The 21072-nt window shown below is 44.2% G+C and overlaps 1 protein-coding gene across 1 annotated transcript in view; it reads left to right on the top strand.

Annotated features, from left to right (window-relative positions):
* Nucleotides 1-21072, top strand: part of LOC137376052 (calcium/calmodulin-dependent protein kinase type II subunit alpha) — a 292806-nt gene that overhangs the window by 239410 nt on the left and 32324 nt on the right. Inside the window, exons 9-12 of the mRNA XM_068044036.1 lie at nt 3558-3652; nt 5143-5265; nt 11657-11740; nt 18073-18115. Coding sequence (XP_067900137.1) covers nt 3558-3652; nt 5143-5265; nt 11657-11740; nt 18073-18115 — 345 coding nt within the window. The remainder of the gene's footprint in view (nt 1-3557; nt 3653-5142; nt 5266-11656; nt 11741-18072; nt 18116-21072) is intronic.

Here is a 21072-nt window from a genome sequence, read left to right as displayed (position 1 = left end):
TTAAAAAGCTTCCCCTCATGTCCCCTTTAATCCTTCTACTAATCACCTTAAATATGTGTCCCCTTGCAATTGACCTCCCACCAGGTGAAACAGGTCCTTCCTGTCCACTCTATCTAGGCCCCTCATAATTTTGTACACCTCAATCAAGTCACCCCTCAGTCTCTTCAGTTCCAGGAAAAACAACCCTCGCCTATCTAATCTTTCCTCATAGCTGCAACCTTCAAGCCCTGGCAACATTCTTGTAAATCTCCTCTGTATTCTGTCCAGAGCAATTATGTCCTTCCTGTAATGTGACCAGAACTACACACAATACTCCAGCTGTGGCCTAACAAACGTTCTATACAGTTCCAGCATTACATTCCTGCTTTTGTATTCTATACCTCGGCCAATATAGGAAAGCAATCCATATGCCTTCTTCCCCACTTTATCTACCTGTCCTGCACCTTCAGGGACCTGTGGACATGCACACCAAGGTCTCTCACTTCTTCTACCCCTCTCAATCTCCACCCATTTATTGTATATTCCCTCACTTTATTTGCCTTCCCCAAAAGCAATACTGCACACTTCTCTGGATTGAATTCCGTTTTCCGCCCACTCAACCAAAACTTTGATATCATTCTGGAATCCACGGCTTTCGTCCTCACTATTAGCTACACGGCTATTTTTTGTGTCATCAGCAAATTTCCCAATCATGTCTCCCACATTTTAAGTCCAAATCATTAATATATACCACAAACAGCAAGGAACCCAACACTGAGCCCTGTGGAGCATCACTGGAAACAGCTTTCCATTCACAAAAACATCCATCAACTACTACCCTTTGTTTCCAGTCCCTGAGCCAATTCTGGATCCAGCCTGCCACATTCCCCTGTATCCCATGGGCTTTCATTTTACCGACCAGTCTGCCATGCGGGACCTTGTCAAATGCCTCACTAAAATCCATGTAGACCAGATCCACTGCACTACCCTCCTCAATCCTCCTTGTCACTTCCTCAAAAAACTCAATTAAGTTAGTGAGACATGACCTTCCCCTAACAAATCCATGCTGACTATCCCTGATTAATCCGTGCCTTTCGAAGTGACAGTTTATCCTGTCCCTCAGAATAGATTCTAACAATTTACCCACCATTGAGGTCAGACTGACTGACCTATAATTACCAGGCTTATCCCTCGCACCCTTTTTAAACAATGGTACAACGTTTGCAGACCTCCAATCATCTGGTACCTTGCCAGTATCTAGTGAGGATTTGAAGATGATCCTCAGCGCATCCACTATTTCCTCCCTGGCTTCCTTCAACAACCTAGGTGGCACAGTGGTGCAGTGGTTAGCACCGCAGCATCACAGCTCCAGCAACCTGGGTTCGGTTCTGGGTACTGTCTGTGTGGAGTTTGCAAGTTCTCCCTGTGACTGTGTGGGTTTCTACCAGGTGCTCTGGTTTCCTCCCACAGCCAAAGACTTGTAGGTTGATAGGTAAATTGGCCATTGTAAATTGCCCCTAGTGTAGGTAGGGGATGTGGTAGGGATTTTGAGATTAATGTAGGATTAGTATAAATGGGTGGTTGATGGTCAGCATAGACTCAGTGGGTTGAAGGGCCTATTTCAGTGCTGTATCTCTCTATGACTCAAAACATCCAGCCCTGGCAATTTATCCACTTTCACGGATGTCAGACCATCTAGTACTTCCTCTCATATTATGCTTTTCGCATCTAATATTTCACATTCCTCCTCTTTAACTACAACGTCTGGGTCAACCCTCTCCTTTGTGAAGACAGAGACAAAGTACTCATTAAGAACCATGCCCACATCTTCTGCATCCACACATAAGTTCCCTTGTACATCTCTGTTAGGCCCTACCCTTTCCTTAGTTATCCTCTTGCTCTTAATGTACTGATAAAATATCTTCGGGTTTTCCTTGATTTTACCTGCCAATAATTTTTTATGCCCTCTCTTTGCTTTTCTAATTTCCTTTTTTACTTCACCCCTGCACTTTCTTTACTCCTTTAGGCTTTCTAAAGTATTAAGATATTTGTGATCATCATAAGCTTTCTTTTTCTGCTTTAACTTACCCTGTAATCTTTTCGAGAACTAGGGGCTCTAGATATTACCCTTTATCTTTGTGGGGACATGCCTACTATGTGCCCGTAGTAACTCACTCTTCAATGCCTCCCACTGTTTTGTCACTGATTTTCCTTCAAGTAGTTGTATCCAGTCCACTTTCGCCAGGTCACCTCTCAGTTTCGTAAAATTTGCCTTCCCCCAATTTAGAACCTTTGCTTCTGTTTTATCTTTGTCCTTTTCCATGATTATGCTAAAACTAACTGTATTATGGTCACTGTCTCCAAAATGGTCACCCACCTTTACTTCATCCACTTGCCCAGCTTCACTACCGAAGACTAAATCTAGAATTGCACCCCCTTTCGTTGGGCTTGTTACGTGCTGGCTAAAAAAGTTCTCTTCAACACAGTTCAATAATTTTGTCCCCTCTGTGCTCTTTACACTGTTTATATCTCAGTTGATATTGAGGTAGTTGAAATCCCCAACTATTATTGCCCTAAAGTTTTTGCACTCAGAAATCTGCCTACATATTTGTTCTTCAATCTCCCTCTCACTATTTGGGGGGCTCTTGTACACTTCCAGTAATGTAGCTGCCCCCTTTTTATTTCTGAGCTCCACCCATATGGCTTTGTTTGTTTTGGTTTGCTTGATCCACCTGCATACTAGCTTTTAATGACTCATGAACAAGGACACCCAGGTCTCTTTGGACATCAACACTTCCCAATCCCTCACCATTTAAGAAATACTCTGCCTTTCTGTTTTTTCGACCAAAATGGATCACTTCACACTTATTCACATTATATTCCATCTGACATGTTCTTGCCCATTCACTTAGCCTGTCCAAATCCCCTTGAAGCCTCCTTGCATCCTCCTCACAATTTACATCCTCACCTAGTTTTGTGTCATCAGCAAATTTAGAAATTTTACATTTGGTCCCCACATCCAAATCATTGATATAGATTGTGAACAGCTGGGGCCCAAGCAATGATCCCTGTGGTACTCCACCAGTAACAGCCTGCTATCATGAGAATGACCCATTTAATCCTACTCTCTGCTTCAGCTGCCTAGGCCCTAAACTCTGGAATTCTCTCCCTAATCATCTCCATCTCTCCACCTCTCTCTGTCTCTCTCTCTCCTGCTTCAAGGCACTGCTTAAAACCTACTGAGTTTTTGGCCAGCTGTCTTAATATTTCCTTATTTGGCTCAGTGTCAAATTTTGTTTGATTTGGATGTTTTACTGCATCAATGGCACTATATAACTATAAGCTGTTGTTAACTAGAGCCTAACAGTGTTGCAATATCAGTGTGCATATAGTTAACCTGCTTGTGAGATTTCTTACTGCTTATTATTTCAATGGAGAGGGTCAAACTAATATCGCAGTCATTCCTACGCTCAGGTACACATGTTGCAAGATTAATTCAAGAAAAATTATGCTGGCAGGAGTTTGTGGGATGAGTGAACTGAGCTCTATTCCCTTTGCCTATGCATTTTCTTCACTAGGTGTCATCCTGTATATTCTGTTGGTTGGTTACCCACCGTTCTGGGATGAAGATCAGCACAGACTGTACCAACAAATCAAAGCTGGGGCTTACGATGTAAGTATCTTCATTACACCTTGTCACTTGTATCTACTCATTCTGTGGGGTGAGGGTGGGTGGTGGAACATAGGAACAGAACATAGGAACAAGAGGAGGCCATTCAGCCCTTTGAGCCTGCTCTGTCATTCTAGATCATGGCTGATCATCTACCTCAACACCATATTCCCACACTATCCCCATGTTGGTGTTTGGATGCCCTTGTTATGTTCGGGGAATCTGGGTGATCGCCCAGAGTACAGAACAACCAGCTACCTGAGTCAACCAGATCTGCAGTATCTTAGTTAGGTTCCCATCCAGTAAATTGAAGTACTCTAAAATAGATGTTTATTTTTGCCATATTCTGTAACAGACTCTCTCATCCCTGATTTGTTTCCGTCATGAAAGACATTTTTACGTAGACAAGTCGTTAGTCCAACTAACAGTGTTCCCAACCAAGGGGGATTGGACTTTCATCTAGCACCTACCTGTCTTGCTCAGGCAGTCCTACCAGGAGTTACACTCTCACCAGTATGGCTCAGGGTCACAGGAGCTCACAAGCATTCCTACCATGTACAATTGCAGTCCTCGGGGAAGTGGGGAATCGCAGTACTCAAGGGTATGATCAGTTTAGCTCATTAACAGGACCTGGAGTGGTAGGTCTAACATTACGGGTTGAGCTACCAGGTGAACCTTCAGACCAATGCCACAATGGACGGGCTGGTCTTAGCTGGACAAGCAATGGCAAGTTTACTTTCAGCACAAACTGGAGCTGGTTAAATTCCAACAGCCATCAGCCCCCGCCCCCCCCCTCCCCCCCACTCCCCCACACAAATTTGAGGGTCCTTAAGATTTGGACCTTGGTAATATGAGCCCATGTTTTGTGGGGTCAAGTCGAGATGTCCCTACACGGATAGAATGTCTGCTGCTTATCAGACAAAGAAACTACTTGTTGAGTTGTTGGATTGTGTGTCTTCCCCTATTATTTATAACATAGCTGTATATTGTAGGTTAAATGTTGTATTTTTGTTGGGTAACGGTATCAAGGGAAATGGAGCAAAGGTTGGTAAATAGAGCTGAGATGCAGATCAGCCATGATTTAGTTGAATGTCAGAACAGGCTCGAGGGGCTGAATGGCCTCCTCCTGTTCCAATGTTCCACAATAGGTGGATAATCTGCTCTGCCAAATCAATGTCCAGGCATGAAGATGAAAATTATCCTCACTTTATCTTCCTTGATCATCTCGTCCTCCAATCCTTTCAGTTCTTCGGTTCTTGACTCCTTTACCTTGTGTCTTTCCTTCCTCTTCTTGTCTACAAGCCTTTAATAACTCATTTTGGCATCAACAAATTACTATTTTTTAAAATCTATCTCATCCTCCTTCCTGCTTGGTTTAACCCCATTGTTGTTCTGTATTGTGAGACTTGGCTGGTCATTGAGGTTTCTCAATAAAATATGTTGGATGTTTGTTAGTTCCTTGTTCTCTTTTACGTTATATTTTTTCTCTGTAGTTCCCCTCTCCAGAGTGGGACACCGTGACACCTGAGGCAAAAGACCTCATCAACAAGATGCTGACAATCAACCCTGCAAAACGCATCTCCGCCGCCGAGGCCCTCAAACACCCCTGGATCTCGGTACGTCTACAAGTATTTAACTGTCGGGGTGTGTGGCATTGTCCAGTGGCACCTAGCATTTGACCAAACAACTTGGCAAGGAGATTAAATGGGTGGGTAGAGTGTACATGGGCTGTGGGAGGAGATTAAATGGGTGGGTAGAGTGTACATGGGCTGTGAGAGGAGATTAAATGGGTGGGTAGAGTGTACATGGGCTGTGGGAGGAGATTAAATGGGTGGGTAGAGTGTACATGGGCTGTGAGAGGAGATTAAATGGGTGGGTAGAGTGTACATGGGCTGTGGGAGGAGATTAAATGGGTGGGTAGAGTCTGTGATAGGGAGGGTATCCTGGAGGAGTGAGCTTTATAGACTAACTAGCTTTTCCTGTCAAAAAGTCCTTGTCTTTTTATAGATGTACTAATTGCCAACTCGTAGTCATTTCCTAAGCACTAGACAAGTTTATTAGTGTCAGTTAGGACTGGTTCAGAATTAAAGAATCTGATTGAGTTTTTGGGATTCGGGTGGTACCTGAGAGATTACGGAGGTCAGTCACAAACTAACATAACAGTGCAGCACAAAATGCCAGCTCCCAATGAACCACTCCTTAGCTTTCTCATTCAATAAGAAAATGTAGAACATTCATGTAAACCTGGGCACTTGGAGATTATTCCAAAGATTTTCAATATAAATGTGTTTCCTACAGAATACAAAATAGAAATGTCAAATTCATTTCAGGGGGGGGGAACATAAAAACAGAAAATGCTGGAAATATTCAGCAGGTCAGGCAGGCAGCCTCTGTGGAGAGAGAAACTGTGTTAATGTTTCAGGTCTGTGTGATCTTTCATCAGAACTGACAAAAGTGTATGTTTTTTTTGCTGTTTCATTTCACCCCACCTCCTTTCATAATCCCTTTACTTTGTATTTGGATGGCTGCTCTGCCAGCCTGTCCTTGAATGTTGCCAAAACAAAACTCATATATCAACCCACACTTGGTCAGCCAAATATTCCACCTCCTAGATATGTTGAAGGAGAGATTTTGGAATATGTTGAGCACTTGCTATATCTTGGCAGCCAAGCCTCTCAAAAGGCCACCGTTGACGAGGAGATCCAACACTGGATCAGCTGTGCGAGCTCAGCCTTCTACAAACTACTGCAGCGAGTGTTTGACAACAAAGACCTCCGCAAGTCAACAGAAGTCCTAGTGTACAGAGCAGTTGTTGTCACCACACTCCTGTACTGCAGTGAGACCTGGACTGTGTATCAGCAACACATAAGAGCGCGGGAGAAATTCCATCAGCAATGCCTCCGCCGCATCCTCTGGATTAAATGGGAGGACTGTCGAACAAATGCTAGTGCCCTTCTTGAAGCCAGCTCCACAAGCATTCAGGCAAAACACCTGCAAAACCAACTTCGATAGACTGGATACTGTGTCCGGATTGCTAAAAACTATCTCCCCCACCAGGTCCTGTTTTCTCAATTCTCAAATGGCCAGCGTTCCAGAGGAGGAGAAAGAAAATGCTTCAAAGACACTGTGAAGCTCTCTTTGAAGCACGGCAGCATTGACATTGATGACTGGGAGGAGTTTGCTACCAGTTGTTCAAAATGGCAACAACTTGTCCATCAGGCTGCATCATGCTTTGAGTCTAAACACCTTAATTATGAGGCAGAGCAGCAGCAGAGAAGGAAAGAAAAGGAAGCAAATCCTGCACTCCGGATCCCACTACCTCATGGGACGTCCTGCCCATGTGCCCAAAGATCTGCGGGTCGAGAATCGACCAGTTTAGTCACATGAAGACCCACGGCAGAAACTCACAACCTTGAGTAGATGTCATCCTCGAATCGAGGGACAGCGGACGACATTGCTGCCTTTACGCCTCATCCAGACACATCTTTTGTTTCTTTACTTGTCCCATTACCACTCTACTTGGCTTTGTACTGTAAAAACCTTTTGCCATTTAATCTCTCCTGCCCTCCAACCTAAAACAGACCTTCCCTTTTATTCTTCTTCACCCCTCCCCCTTTTCACTTGCTCTAAGCCCATTCAAGGCCTGCTCGGGTATGCAATTGAAACCTGGCCCAGGCCCGAGTCCTTTGATTTTATCCCAACCCGACCCGACCCGACTACTGGGATGCAATTGATTACATCAAAGAGGTTATGCTCTACATAGGATCCTCCGTTCCGGCAGCGGGCTATTCCTGCAGAATCATGCAGATGGAGTTGGGAATCGGAGCTTGATCTTGTCACTAATGGCACAACTCCCACCCCCCCCCACCACCGCCCCCCCCCCGCAACTTTCACACAGGAGCACTTTAGTTTGTGGCCGAGTACATTGGATAGTGATCAGGACTCTGCAGTACTGCAGATCCGAACCCGGAAAAGAGACCCGATCCAACCGGAACCTGACACGTCGTCGGGTCTGGTCGGGTTCAGGTCGGGTAAACATGCCCTAAAGCCCATTACATTTCTAACTTTTGCCAGTTCATGATGAAAGGTCACGGACCTGAAACCTTAACTCTGTTTCTCTCTCCACAGATGCTGCCAAACCTGCCGAGTATTTCCAGCACATTCTGTTTTTGTTTCAGATTTCCAGCATCCTATTGTAAGGGCTCATATCATTGAAACAGCAACTGGCATTTATATCACCCCTTTGTCTAAGATTTCTATAAAAATTGTAATTTTGATAGGCTTTGTGCACGGTTTACACACCATGTGAATCAGGGGAGTAAATTAACAGCATAGTTCTGTCCCAAAACTATCCCCGTCCCCTGTTAAGTTGCTCTGTGTATGGGCTCAGTACAGAGGGGCATCTCTCAGTAATGCACCAATTTCTGTCATGTGCCATAGGGCACATTAGGGGCGCTACAGGTTCAGCCACCTGTTACACATCCCACCCAGTGACGTCACTGGCAAAGGGAAATTGGGCAGAGTATATAGCATGTGGTTGAACTGCTACTTTCTGTTTATGGACTCCTGCAGAAGTCAAATTTTTGCCTCCACTGTATTTCCTCTAAGCTCACTTTGCACCTCCTTGAACAGACTCTGTGCAATGGGTTTTTTTTGGTGCTGCAAAGCGACCCTTGCAGTTTGTGGAAGGGCGGCGAAGCCACCTCAGGCCACCAGTAGGTGGCAGCCTCACACCATTCCACCTTCATAGCGAGGGCGGGGTCAGCAGTTTTAAGTATTAACATTGGAATTTTAATAGAATGGCTGGAGGCCCTTCAGCCCATCATGCCTGTGCCAGCTGTTTGAAGGAGCTGTCCAATTTAGTCCTACACCTGAGCTTGTTCCCAGTAACCCTACAAATGAGTCTCTTCAAAAAGAGTCTATGGAATCTGATTCTACTGCACATTTCCAAACTTTAACAATCTTCTGTATGAGAAATTTCTCCCCATTTCTTTTGCCAATTATTTTAAATCTGTAACTTGGGTTACCGACCCACTTGCTAGATAAAACTGTTTCTTCCTACTCGTTCTATCAAAACCCCTCATAATTCTGAACACCTCTACTAAATCTCCTCTCGATCCTCTGTTTTTATGTCCTCCCCCTTAAATGAATTTGCTTCAAAGGAAACAGCCCCAGCTTTTCCACTCTCTCCTCATAATTGACTTCCCTCATCCCTGGTATCATCCTGGTAAATCTCCTCTGCATCCTCCCTAAGGACTCGACATTCTTCCTAAAGTGTGGTGCCCAGAATTGAACACAATACTCCGGCTAGGGCATGACCAATGGTTTGTAAATTTTAGCATGACTTCCTTGCTTCTTATATTCAATGTCCCAATTTACAAAGCCGAGTATCCTATTTTTTTTTAACCATTTTATCAACTTGCCCTGCCAGTGTTACAAATTTGTGAATCTGCAGCCCTGGGTCCATCTGTTCTTACCTCCCTCAAAATAGGAGCATTTAGATTATACAGAGTCTCCGTGAAGTTCCTGCCAAAGTGCATCACGCTTAGTTGCATTAAATTGTATCTGCCATCCATCTGTCCATTTCTTCTACTGCATTCGACAGCCGCTAAAAGTTAGCAATCTTACACAAGGTTATCTTGATGTCATTTTACCAAATTACATTCGGTACAGTGCTGTTAGCACCCTAACTCACAGTAAGTCCCATTCACCCAACACCCACTGAGCTCACTGTCCTACACAGGCTCCCGGTCCGGCAATACCTCCGTTTTAAAATTGTCATCCTTGTTTTCAAACCCTTCCATGGCCTAGCCTCCTCCCGAATTCTGTATTCTCCTCCAAACCCAGAACCCTTCGAGATCGCTGCGCTCCTCCAATTCTGGCCTCTTCCACGTGCCCCATTTTAATCTCTCCACCATTGGCGGCTGAGCCTTCAGCTGCCTGGGCCCTAAGCTCTGAAATTCCCTCCCTAAACATCACGTCCTCTCGATCTTCAACACCTCCTTTAAGATGCTCCTTAAAACCTAACTCTTTGGCTGAGCTTTTTGTTATCTGCCCTAACATCTCCATATACGGTTCAGTTTTAAATTTTATTGAATAATCTCTTCTGTGAAGCACCTTGGGGCATTTTCCTCTGCTGAAGGCACTGTATAAATGCAAGTTGTGTAATTAATTCAGCTTGTACTTGGCAGACTGTTCCCTTTTACACTCAAGTGGTCAAGTATTAATAATCCTGGCAGGCCTTGTCTGGAATATAATAGGAGTAGATTTCAATGGTAATTAAAATCTGGCGTTTTCTGTAGCGTGCAGCTGTTTTTCAATCCCTTTCCCTGACAGGGCTGATTCTGTGTGAACCAAAAGGCAGTTTCAGATCACAGGGACTGGCCAATTGAATGGCCTTAAATAAGGAAGAGATGCTGAGGTCAGATTTCTCTGGAAATGTTTAGCTCTTGGGCGCAAAAGGGCTGAAAATCCATGACTTTTGGTACCTCTGTGTTGCCGTGGAAATGCCAGGATTATCATAGATGTGTGGGGAGAGACTACCCAGAAAGAGCTTGCATTTCTATAGCATCTTTCACAACCTCAGGATGTCTCAAAGCAATTGTAGAATCATAGAATGGCTACAGCACAGAAGGAGGCTATTCGGCCCATCGTGCTCATGCTGGCTCTCTGCAAGAGCAACTCAGCTAGTCCCACCTCCCTGGTCTTTACCCATAGCCCTGCAATTTTCTTTCTCTCCAGATAATTATCCAATTCTCTTTTGAAGGCCTCGATTGAATCTGCCTCCAGTGCACTCTCAGGCAGTGCATTGCAGATCCTAACCACTCGCTGGGTAAAAAAGGTTTTCCTCATGTCGCTGTTGTTTCTTTTGCCTTTCACCATAAATCGGTGTCGTCTAGTTCTTAACACTTCCACCAGTGGGCACATTTTCTCCCTATCTACTCTGTCCAGACCCCTCATGATTTTAAGCACCTTTATCAAATCTCCTCTCAATCTTCTGTAAGGAGAACAGCCCGAGCTTCTCCAATCTATCTACGTAACTGAAGTCCCTCGTCCCTGGAACCACTCTCGTAATCTTGTCTGCACCCTCTCTAATACCTTCACATCCTTCATAAAGTCCAATGCCCAGAATTGGACACAATACTTCAGTTGAGTGTACTAGTGTTTTATAACTTCCTTTCTTTTGTACTCTATGCCACTGTTTATAAAGCTCAGGATTCCATATGCTTTTTTAACGATTTTCTCAACCTGCCCTGCCACCTTCAATGATCTGTACACATATACCTCCAGGCCTCTCTGCTCCTGCACCCCTTTAGATTGTATCCCTTGTTTTACATTGCCTCTCCTCATTCTTCCTACCAAAATGTATCACTTCACACTTTGCTGCATTAAATTTCATCTGCCAATTGTCTGCCCATTCCACCTGCCTGTCTATGTCCTCTTAAAATCTATCCCTATCCTCCTCACAGTTCACAATACTTCCACATTTTGTGTCATCTGCAAATTTTGAAATTTGCAGCCAATGGGGTACTTTTTGAAGTGGAGTTACTGTTGTAAAGTAGGAAAGGTAGCAGCTTATTTATGCACAGCAAGATCCCACAGACAGTAATGTGATAAATGACCAGCTCATCTGTTTTTTTAGTGGTGTCGGTTGAAGGATAAGTATCAGCCAGGATGCTGGGGAGAACTGCTCTGTTCTTCCTCAAAGTAATGGCATAAGATCTCTTACATCCAAAGGACAGCACCTCTGACAATGCAGCACTCCCCTGGGTGCATCAGCCTAGAGTTTTGTGTTTAAGTCTCTGGAGTTGGACTTGCACCCACCCTCTGACTGTGATGCGAGAGTGCTGCCCACTGTGCCACAGTTGACACCTAGAGTTTAGTATTCGCCTTGGTTCAGAAATGATGCTAGGATCATCAGGCATCTATAGAGCAGATCATTCTTCCATTTCAGAAAGCTTTGTATTGATGCACTGTTAAAATAATCTCTCCTTTTTTTTCCCTCAGCATCGTGCTACAGTGGCCTCTTGTATGCACAGGCAAGAGACAGTTGACTGTTTGAAGAAATTCAATGCAAGAAGGAAGCTGAAGGTATGTATATCTTATTATCCAATCTCCTGAATTGAATGAACTGAGTGTCTGACAGCCCAGAGCTCCTGTAGCATTGTGTTTCATTTCTGGTGGGTGCAAGTGTAAAGCGGAGAAGTTCCATTGAACTTGAACCGAGGTTAGGCCACACTTGGTGTACTGTACACAGCTCTGGTCTCCATACTGTAAAAAGGATATGGAGGCACTGGAAAAGATGCAAGAACGATTATACCAGAACTGAGAGGTTATACCAATCAGAAAAGATTGAACATGCTGGGGCTCTTTTCTCTAGAAAAGGGAAGGCTGAAGGGTCACCTGATAGAGGTCTTAAGATTATGAAAACCGTTTGATATCGTAGACACAGAGAAAATGTTTTCAGTTGTGGGGGAGAGAAAAACTAGAGGTCATAAATATAAGATAGTCACTAATAAATCCAATAGGGAAATCAGCAGAACATTTGTCCCTCAGAAAATAATGAGAACGTGGAATTCGCTACCACAAGTAGTTGAGGCGAACAGCACAGACGCATTTAAGGGGAACCTAGATTAACATATGAAGGGGAAAGGAATAGATGGTTATGTTAACAGATCAAGATGAAGAGAGATGGGAGGAGGCTCGGGTGGAGCATGGATCTCTTGGGTCGAATGGCCTGTTTTGTGCAGTACACTCGATGTAACTAGAATTCAAACCGACAGTTGGGGAAGACTTCCATTCTGCTTTTACCTACAAGTGTGAGGTTACTTAGAAAATCACTTTTTGGAGGTGACATGAGTTGTGAGGAAGTTTATGGAATCTGTCATCAGAGACAGAGTGAATGAATATTTTGACAGATATCTGTTGATCAAAGAGAATTTTTTTGTGAAGGGTAGGTCATGTCTGATTCCTGTAGTTGGATTCTTTGGGGAGGACGGGGAGTGTTTCTGGATGTTGTCTGTAAGGACTTTCAGAAGGAGAAGGTTCCACACTAGATTTTTTAGCAAAAATTAGAGTTCATGTGTAACCTAGCGACATGGGTTGGAAATCGGTTGGGACGTTAGGAGACAAAGAGTTGGAATAAAGAGCATTCACTCATTGATAGGATGTGTCAAGGCTCCTTCGACAGCACCTTCCAAACCCACGACCTCTGCCACCTAGAAGGACAAGGGCAGCAAATACATGGGAACACCACCACCTGCAAGTTCCCCTCACTAAGTCACACACCATCCTGACTTGGAACTATATCGCCGTTCCTTCACTGTCGCTGGGTCAAAATCCTGGAACTCCCTTCCTAACAGCACTGTGGGTGTACCTACCCCACATGGACTGCAGCGGTTCAAGAAGGCAGCTCACCACCACCTTCTCAAGGGCAATTAGGGATGGGCAATAAATGCTGGCCTAAACAGCAATGCTCATATTCGAGAATAAATTTTTAAAAAAGTGGTGTTGCCCAAGGATCTGTACTGCGACCTCAGATTTTCACCATATATATAAATGACTTGAATGAAGAAAAAGAAAGTTATATATTCAAATTTGATGATGACACTGAGGAGATACAGCAAATATGTGTAGATGAGAGAAGGAAATTGCAAGGAGCTACTGACAGGCTAAGTGAAGGGGCAGATGGAGGTCAGTATGGAGAAGTGTGAGGTTATACACTAGATCTGAGAAAGACAAATCAGAATATTTTGTTATGGTGAGAGACAGGGAGCTGTGGGGAAGCTGAGTGGTTTGGGTCTTGAAAATTTCAATTGACCCCCCCCCCCACCGCCAGCTTTTTGGGGAGAGAGTTCCAGATTTTCAGTGCCCATTGCATGAAGAAGTGCAGAGAGATTCAGGTGTTCATGGGGAGATGGTGGTGTCGTGGTAATGTCACTGGACTAGTAATGCAGAGGCCCAGGCTAGTGTCCTGGGGGCACGGGTTCAAATCCCCACCAAGGCAGCTGGTGGAATTTAAATTCAATTAATAAAAAAAACCTGAAATTGAACATCTCAGTAATGGTGCCATGAAACTATCATTGATTGTCAGAAAAACCCCATCTGGTTCACTAATGTCCTTTAGGGAAGGAAATCTGCCGTCCTTACCCGGTCTGGCCTACATGTGACTCCAGACCCACAACAATGTGGTTGACTCTGAATTGGCCTAGCAAGCCACTCAGATCAAGGGCAATTAGGGATGGGCAACAAATGCTGGCCTTGCCAGTGACGCCCACATCCCATGAAAGAATAAAAAAAAGTACACAACTCGCTAACATTTACTGCAGGTGTCCAAAAAAGACTGAAAAGAGGAATGGAATATTGACCTTTATCTCATGGGGGTTGAAATTCTCAGGAAAAGTATCAGAGCCTTGGCGGGGGGGGGGGTGGGGGGTGCAGCGCAGATTCACCAGATTTACAGCAGCATGTAAAAGGGTAAATTATGAGTTCAAGATGGATAAACTTGCCTTATATTCTCTTGAGTTTAGCAGGCTGATGGGTGATCTAATCAAGGTAATTAAAATGACAAATGATTTCAATAGGCTAGAGACAGGAACCATTTCCTTTGGTGGGGGGGTGTCCAGAACAAGGGGGCATAACCTTAAAATTCGAGCTAGGCCATTCAGGGTGATGTCAGGAAGCACTTCCTCACACAAAGAGTAGTGGAAATCAGGAACTCTCTCCCACCAAATCTGTGGATGCTGGAAGGTCAACTGAAATCTTCAAGACTGAGATCAGTAGAATATGGAGCAAAGGTGGGTAAATGGAGTTGAGATACCGATCAAAGATAATCTAATTGAATGGGCGGAACAGGCTGAAGGGGCTGAATGGCCTCCTCCTGATCCTGTGACTGGTCCAAGGGGATGAATGGCCTCCCCTGTTCGTATGTTGTACAATAAGTGGAGAGTCTGTTCTGCACAGAACATGAAAATTACCCCTTGCTTATCTTTATTTAAACCCCCTGACCTGTCATTTCCTCAGTTCCTGAGGAACCTGCAACCCACAGAAAAGTTTGGAACACTGGGGACATAGGAACAGGAGGAGGCTATTCAGCCCCTTGAGCGGATTCCGCCATTCAGTCAGATTATGGCTGACCTATATCTGAACTCCATCCACCCACCTTGGCCTCTTGTCTCTTAATACACCTGACCAGCAAAAATATATCGATTTCAGATTTAAATTTATTCATTAAATTAGCAACTACTGCTTTTTGTGGGACAGAGTGCCACACTTCTACCACCGTTTGTGTGAAGCGTTTCCTAATTTCTCTCTTGAAAGCCCTAGCTCGGATTTTAAGGTTATGTCCCCTTATCCTAAACCTCCCCATACCCAGCAGAAAAAGGTTTCTCTCCATCTACCCTATCAATTCCTTTCAAAAGTCTAAAATCCTAAATCAAATCACCCCTTAACCTTCTATATTCCAGCGAATACAAGCCTAGTTTATGTAATCTCATCTCATAATCTATTGCTTGGAGCCCTGGTAACATTCTGGTGAATCTGGGCTGCACTCCTTCCAAGTTCAATATCTCCTTGATAAGGTGTGGTGCCCTGAACTGTACACAGTTACTCCAGGCGTGATCTTGCCAGGGCTGTGTATAGTTGTAACAGAACTTCCTCCTCGTTATATTCCAGCCCTCTAGTTATAAAGGCTAATGTTCCATGAGCCTTTTTGATTATATTTTTGAACCTGACCACAACATTTTAATTTTCTGTGTACATGGCCTCCTAAATCTCTTTGGACCGCCACTGTTCCTAGCTTTTCACCATTTAAGTATTCTTTTTTGGTTCAAAATGGATAACCTCATATTTACCCGCATTGAAATCCATCTGCCACAGTTTTGCCTACTCACTTAATCCATCAATACCTCTTTGTAGTTTTATGCTCCTGACTACACTATTTACTATGCCACCAATCTTTGTGTCATTATAAAACTTGTATATGTGTCTCTCTATTGTGTTGTCTAAGTCATTAATAACTATAGTGAATAGCTGAGGCCCCAGTACAAGATCCTTATGGGACATCATTAGTGACTTCCTTCCAATTTGAATGCATACCCATTATCCTTACTCTGTCTTCTACCACCTAACCAATTTCCTACTTTAGTTACTTCCTCAAAAAATTTGATTAGGTTCATTCAGCATGACCTACACTTTACAAATCCATGTTGGCTCTCTCTAATCAGCTCAAATTTCTCTAAGTGTTCAGCCACTCTGTCCTTAATTAGTGATTCCAATAACTTCCCCCCAACAGATGTTACACTAACAGGTCTATCATTTCCTTGTTTCTCGCTCATCTTTCTTAAATAATGGAGTTATATTTGTTTATTGTACTTCGAGTTACCATGGAAAGCAATTATACATTGCATCATCTAGCACAGTCGATATACCCATTAGGAATTTCACCTTTGCTTATTTATCATTATGCAGCTCATTTCAAGGTGAACATTGAACCACTGTTGCAATGTAGATGATGGGGTTTAGTTTTAATTGAGGAGTCCAGATGAAGCATTGAGGTTCATAGTGCAGGCCAAGAGTGTGATGTTATACTTTCCACTTGTCTGGATGAGTGCAAGTCCAACAACACTCACAAAGCCCGACTGGATCCAGGACGAAGTGGCCATTGGCACTCCATACACTACCTTAAACATTCACTCCCCGCACCACCGACGCACAGTGGCTACAGTGTAAACCATCTGCGGGATCCACTGCAGCAACTCGCCAAGGCTCCTTCGACAGCACCTTCCAAAACTGCAACCTCTACCACCTAGAAGGATAAAGTCATCAACTGTGTGGGATCACCACCACCTGCAAGTTCTCTCAGTCACACACCATCCTGACTTGGAAATATACATCATTGCTGGGTCAAAATCCTGAAATGCATTACCTAACAGCACTGTAGGATCACCTTTGCCACATAGACTGCAGTGGTTCAAGAAGGCGGCTTACCACCACCTTCTCAAGGGGCAACAAATGTTGACCTTGCGGGCAACGCCCACATCCTGAGAATTAATACATTTTTTTAAATCGCTAGTGTTACGACTGAGGCACAAGGTGTGCACTGTTTATTCTAGTTCCACTTCTTCACAGGTCACACTTACCAATACGGTCAATCATAGACTCAACTTTTATCCCAGAATAAAACACACCAACCAAGTCTCTTTCATAAACAACAAAACTATCAGTTTATTATAAAACAAGTCTTAACCACTAAGAAGTAAAACATTAACACACAGATTGAAATCTTAAAGTTCCCTTTTTACCATAATCCCCTTTCACTCACACACACACACACACACACACACACACACACACACACACACACACACACACACACACACACACACACACACCGGTTAAGTGAAAGAATAAAAATTTACTCTTTTAAGAGCACTAGTACAAAAAAACAAAAAGAATACATTGGCCAAAATACTTGCTAACTCTTGAAGTAAAAAGAGAAGATATGAAAAGATGTCAGATCTCCTTTTTTGTTTGGCGTCTCAAGTATGTGTAGACGGCTGTCACTGGGATCTTCCTAGAACAGTTCTTGTCCTGTGACTTTGAAGATCAGTTTGGGCAGGCTTTCCAGGAAACATTGCAGAGGTAGGGGTTTCAGGCAGTTTCTTACACCTGCTTCTCAGCATCTCAAAAAGTAGAAAACTGGGAGACTTTTTCAAAGAGCTGGAACAGACTGAGCTGGGGCTTTGTTCCCTTAGCAAGTTTTCTCCAGCTGTCTTTTCAAACCATTGTCCATATTCCAACTCACTGTCCAAAATGAAACCAAAAACAATGTCACAAGAGTCAAGCCTCCTGACCCCTAAAAATTTTGACCGGTCACTTCTTTGTAAACATCTTTCCCCACGTCAAAAACAACCCCTGCTGGGTAATCATTTGAAAACAGATGCCTTCCAGTAGCTGTTTACAATCCAGACCTCTCAGTGACCCTTGTAAAAAAACACATCCACGGGCTCCTTTTCAGTTTTAAAACACAAATCCTCAAAATTTAACAATAAAAAAATGGAAGCATTTGTAATACCAGCAAGATTGAAAAGTGGAGGCGAGGGTGCATTGGGAATTAATGATCATCGAGTGATGAAATGTCATCAAATGCAGTTTAGAATGTTTTACAGGTTCTATGAGACAAAGGGAGAATGAGTGATGTGAAGGGTGGTGCAATCCGGAGAATCCATTCGAGCAGGAGAACGAGCGCTAACTCATGGCTCAAAGCATATGCTGGAGCAGGTTGTACACTGCAGCCTGACTAGATTTCATTAATGCTGATCTCATTATGGGTCCATTTTTCATTTGAAGTTAGAACAGAACATCAAACTGCGCCACCGTCCAAACATCCTGTTCTCACAGTTAATCTTTCCGTTTATTTCCAGGGGGCGATTCTCACTACAATGTTGGCTACCCGCAACTTCTCAGGTAAGGCGAACCTATCCAGAACTTTCTGTTGCTTTCTGCTGTATCCATAGTGTATCTACATCAAGTTGTCCTGCCAGTTATAAAATCATTTGTATCTGAAACCACCTCCCCACCACTCGTTTCTCTGTAGAACCAGAGCCTAGAATGAATCAAAAACCAAGGCCAGGATTTTACTGGCCCCTGGGAGGTTGCAGGGGGGTGGTGGGGGTTGTTGGTGTCAGTAAAATCATGGGGAGCAATGTTGGGTCAGCTGCCTGATGGGGCATTTTACTGGAAGTGGGAGCAGATATGGAGAGGCTGCCTGCTCCAAGGAAGCGAACAATCGATTACCATAATTAAAGGCCCAATTGGGGCCATTTTACAATGCTGTTATTATCTTGACAATGTTAGGTTGACCCCCCCGCCCAACCCTCCCCCGGCTCCCGCCAGCTAAATGGAGGTGGCCTCACTTGGCAGCTCGGGAGTGGGGAGGTGCAGGATTGATATGCCCAATGAAGGACCTGCATACAGGGAAGGTAGCCCCAGCAGCTCCAACGATCTCCACCGAGGGGTTTCCCTTCGGCCCTCCGAATTTTTTCTAACTGAGCTGGCTGAGTTCCCGAGGCCTCCTGCCCGCGTCAGCAGCAACCACCTCTGCCAGAGGCACTGCTGAGGCTTCAGAGCTGCCAACTCTCTGATTGGGTCAGCAGCATCAGGAGCCTGCCCACCGTCCTTAATTGGATGGCAAGCCCACAGGCAGCCAATTAGGAGGTGGCCTGTGGTAAAGTTGCCGAGGCGGCCCCGCTGTCGGCAAGTGCAGGCTTGGGACCCGCTTTTCGCCCCAACGTTGGGGGTCCCCAGGACCCTCCTAAAGTTAAGGCCCAAATCCCGTTCTTACCATTTCCACACACCTGCATCAGGAGATAAACTTTCCCTTGCTCAGAGATCCAAATCCTCATTAATCAGTACAGTGTTTGTCTCCTTGAAAAGGATATATCATGGTGACAGGGCAAGTGATAATATGGTTAAGAAAGTATATGGAATACTAGGCTTTGTAAATAGGGGCATTGAATACAAACAAAGAAGTCAAGCTAAACGGCACTGGTTAGGCCACAGCTAGAATATTGTGTCCAATGCTGGGCACCCACTTTAGGAAAGATGTCAAGGTGGTAGAGACATTGCAAAGGAGATTGATCAGGATGATTCCTAGGATGAGGAACTTCAGTTATGTGGATAAACCGGAGAAGCTGGGATTGTTCATCTTCGAGCACAGAAGGGTAAGGGGAAACCTTACAGAGGTATTCAAAATTATGAGGGATTGATAGAGCAATTAGGGAGAAACTATTTCCTATGGCAAGTGGGTCTGTAAGCAGAGGTTGTAGATCTAGAATAATTGGCAAAAGAAGTAGAGGGGAGATGAGGAGATATTTCTCGCATGGAGGCTTGTTAAGATTTGGAACACACTACCTGAAAGGGTGGTAAGTTCTGATTCCATAATAACTTTTAAAAGGAAGTTAGACTTGTACTTGAAGAGAACAAATTTGCAGGGCAATGGGGCAAAAGCTGCAGAGTGAGAATAAATTGAGAAACTCTGTCAAAGAGCTGACACAGTCATGATGGACCGAATGGCCTCCTTCAGTGCTGTGAGATTCTATGATTCCATGAGAAAAGGCCCATTGGTCCATTGTCCCTTTATTTTCACTGCCCATGTACACTCTACCCAATCATGGACTCCAAGCACCCACTTAATATTTTGGAGAAAGTTTGGTACAAATGCTCCCTGATCCCAAAAAGTAACCAGGCAAAACTGTAAAATGTTTATTTATTCTCACCAGGGGAGAAAGATGGGACCTGTACAAGAAGGATGGGTTTCATCTAAACTGGAGGGGCACAAATATCCTGGCTGCGAGGTTTGCTAGCGTCACTTGGGAGGGTTTAAACTAGTGTGACAGGGGGGTGGGAACCAGAGCAGTAGGACAGCAAGTGAAATAAATGAGGGGGAATTAGTAAATAAGGCCAGTAAGACAAAGAGGAAGAGCAGGCAGGGAGATGTTGCGGAGCACAGCGGGACTGATGGTCTGAACTGCATTTGTTTCAATGCGAGATGTATAACAGGTAAGGCAGATGAACTTAGAGCTTGGATTAGTACTTGGAACTATAATGTTGTTGCTATTACAGAGACTTGGTTGAGGGAAGGACAGGATTGGCAGCTAAATGTTCCAGGATTTAGAAGCTTCAGGCAGGATAGAGGGGGATGTAAAAGGGGTGGGGGAGTTGCATTACTTGTTAAGGAGAATATCACAGCTGTACTGCGGGAGGACACCTCGGAGGGGTCATGCAGCGAGGCAATATGGGTGGAGCTCAGGAATAGGAAGGGTGCAGTCACGATGGTGGGGGTTTACTACAGGCCTCCCAACAGCAAGCGGGAGGTAGAGGAGCAGATATGTAGACAGATTTTGGAAAGATGTAAAGGTAACAGGGTTGTAGTGGTGGGTGATTTTAACTTCCCCTATATTGACTGGGACTCACGTAGTGCTCGGGGCTTAGATGGGGCAGAATTTGTAAGGAGCATCCAGGAGGGCTTCTTGAAACAATATGTAGATAGTCCAACTAGGGATGGGGCCATACTGGACCTGGTATTGGGGAATGAGCCCGGCCAGGTGGTCGAAGTTTCAGTAGGGGAGCATTTCGGAACATTGACCATAATTCCATCAGTTTTAAGGTACTTGTGGATAAGGATAAGAGTAGTCCTCGGGTGAAGATGCTAAATTGGGGGAAGGCTAATTATAACAATATTAGGCAGGAACTGAAGAATTTAGATTGGGGGCAGCTGTTTGAGGGTAAATCAACAACTGACATGTGGGAGTCTTTCAAATGTCAGTTGATTAGAATCCAGGACCAGCATGTTCCTGTGAGGAAGAAGGATAAGTTTGGCAAGTTTCGGGAACCTTGGATAACGCGGGATATTGTGAGCCTAG

Source organism: Heterodontus francisci, chromosome 12 (assembly GCF_036365525.1).
Source record: "Heterodontus francisci isolate sHetFra1 chromosome 12, sHetFra1.hap1, whole genome shotgun sequence".
NCBI classification, from domain to species: domain Eukaryota; kingdom Metazoa; phylum Chordata; class Chondrichthyes; order Heterodontiformes; family Heterodontidae; genus Heterodontus; species Heterodontus francisci.
The sequence above is the reverse complement of the archived record's forward strand: the minus strand, read 5'-3'. Positions and strand labels throughout refer to the sequence as shown.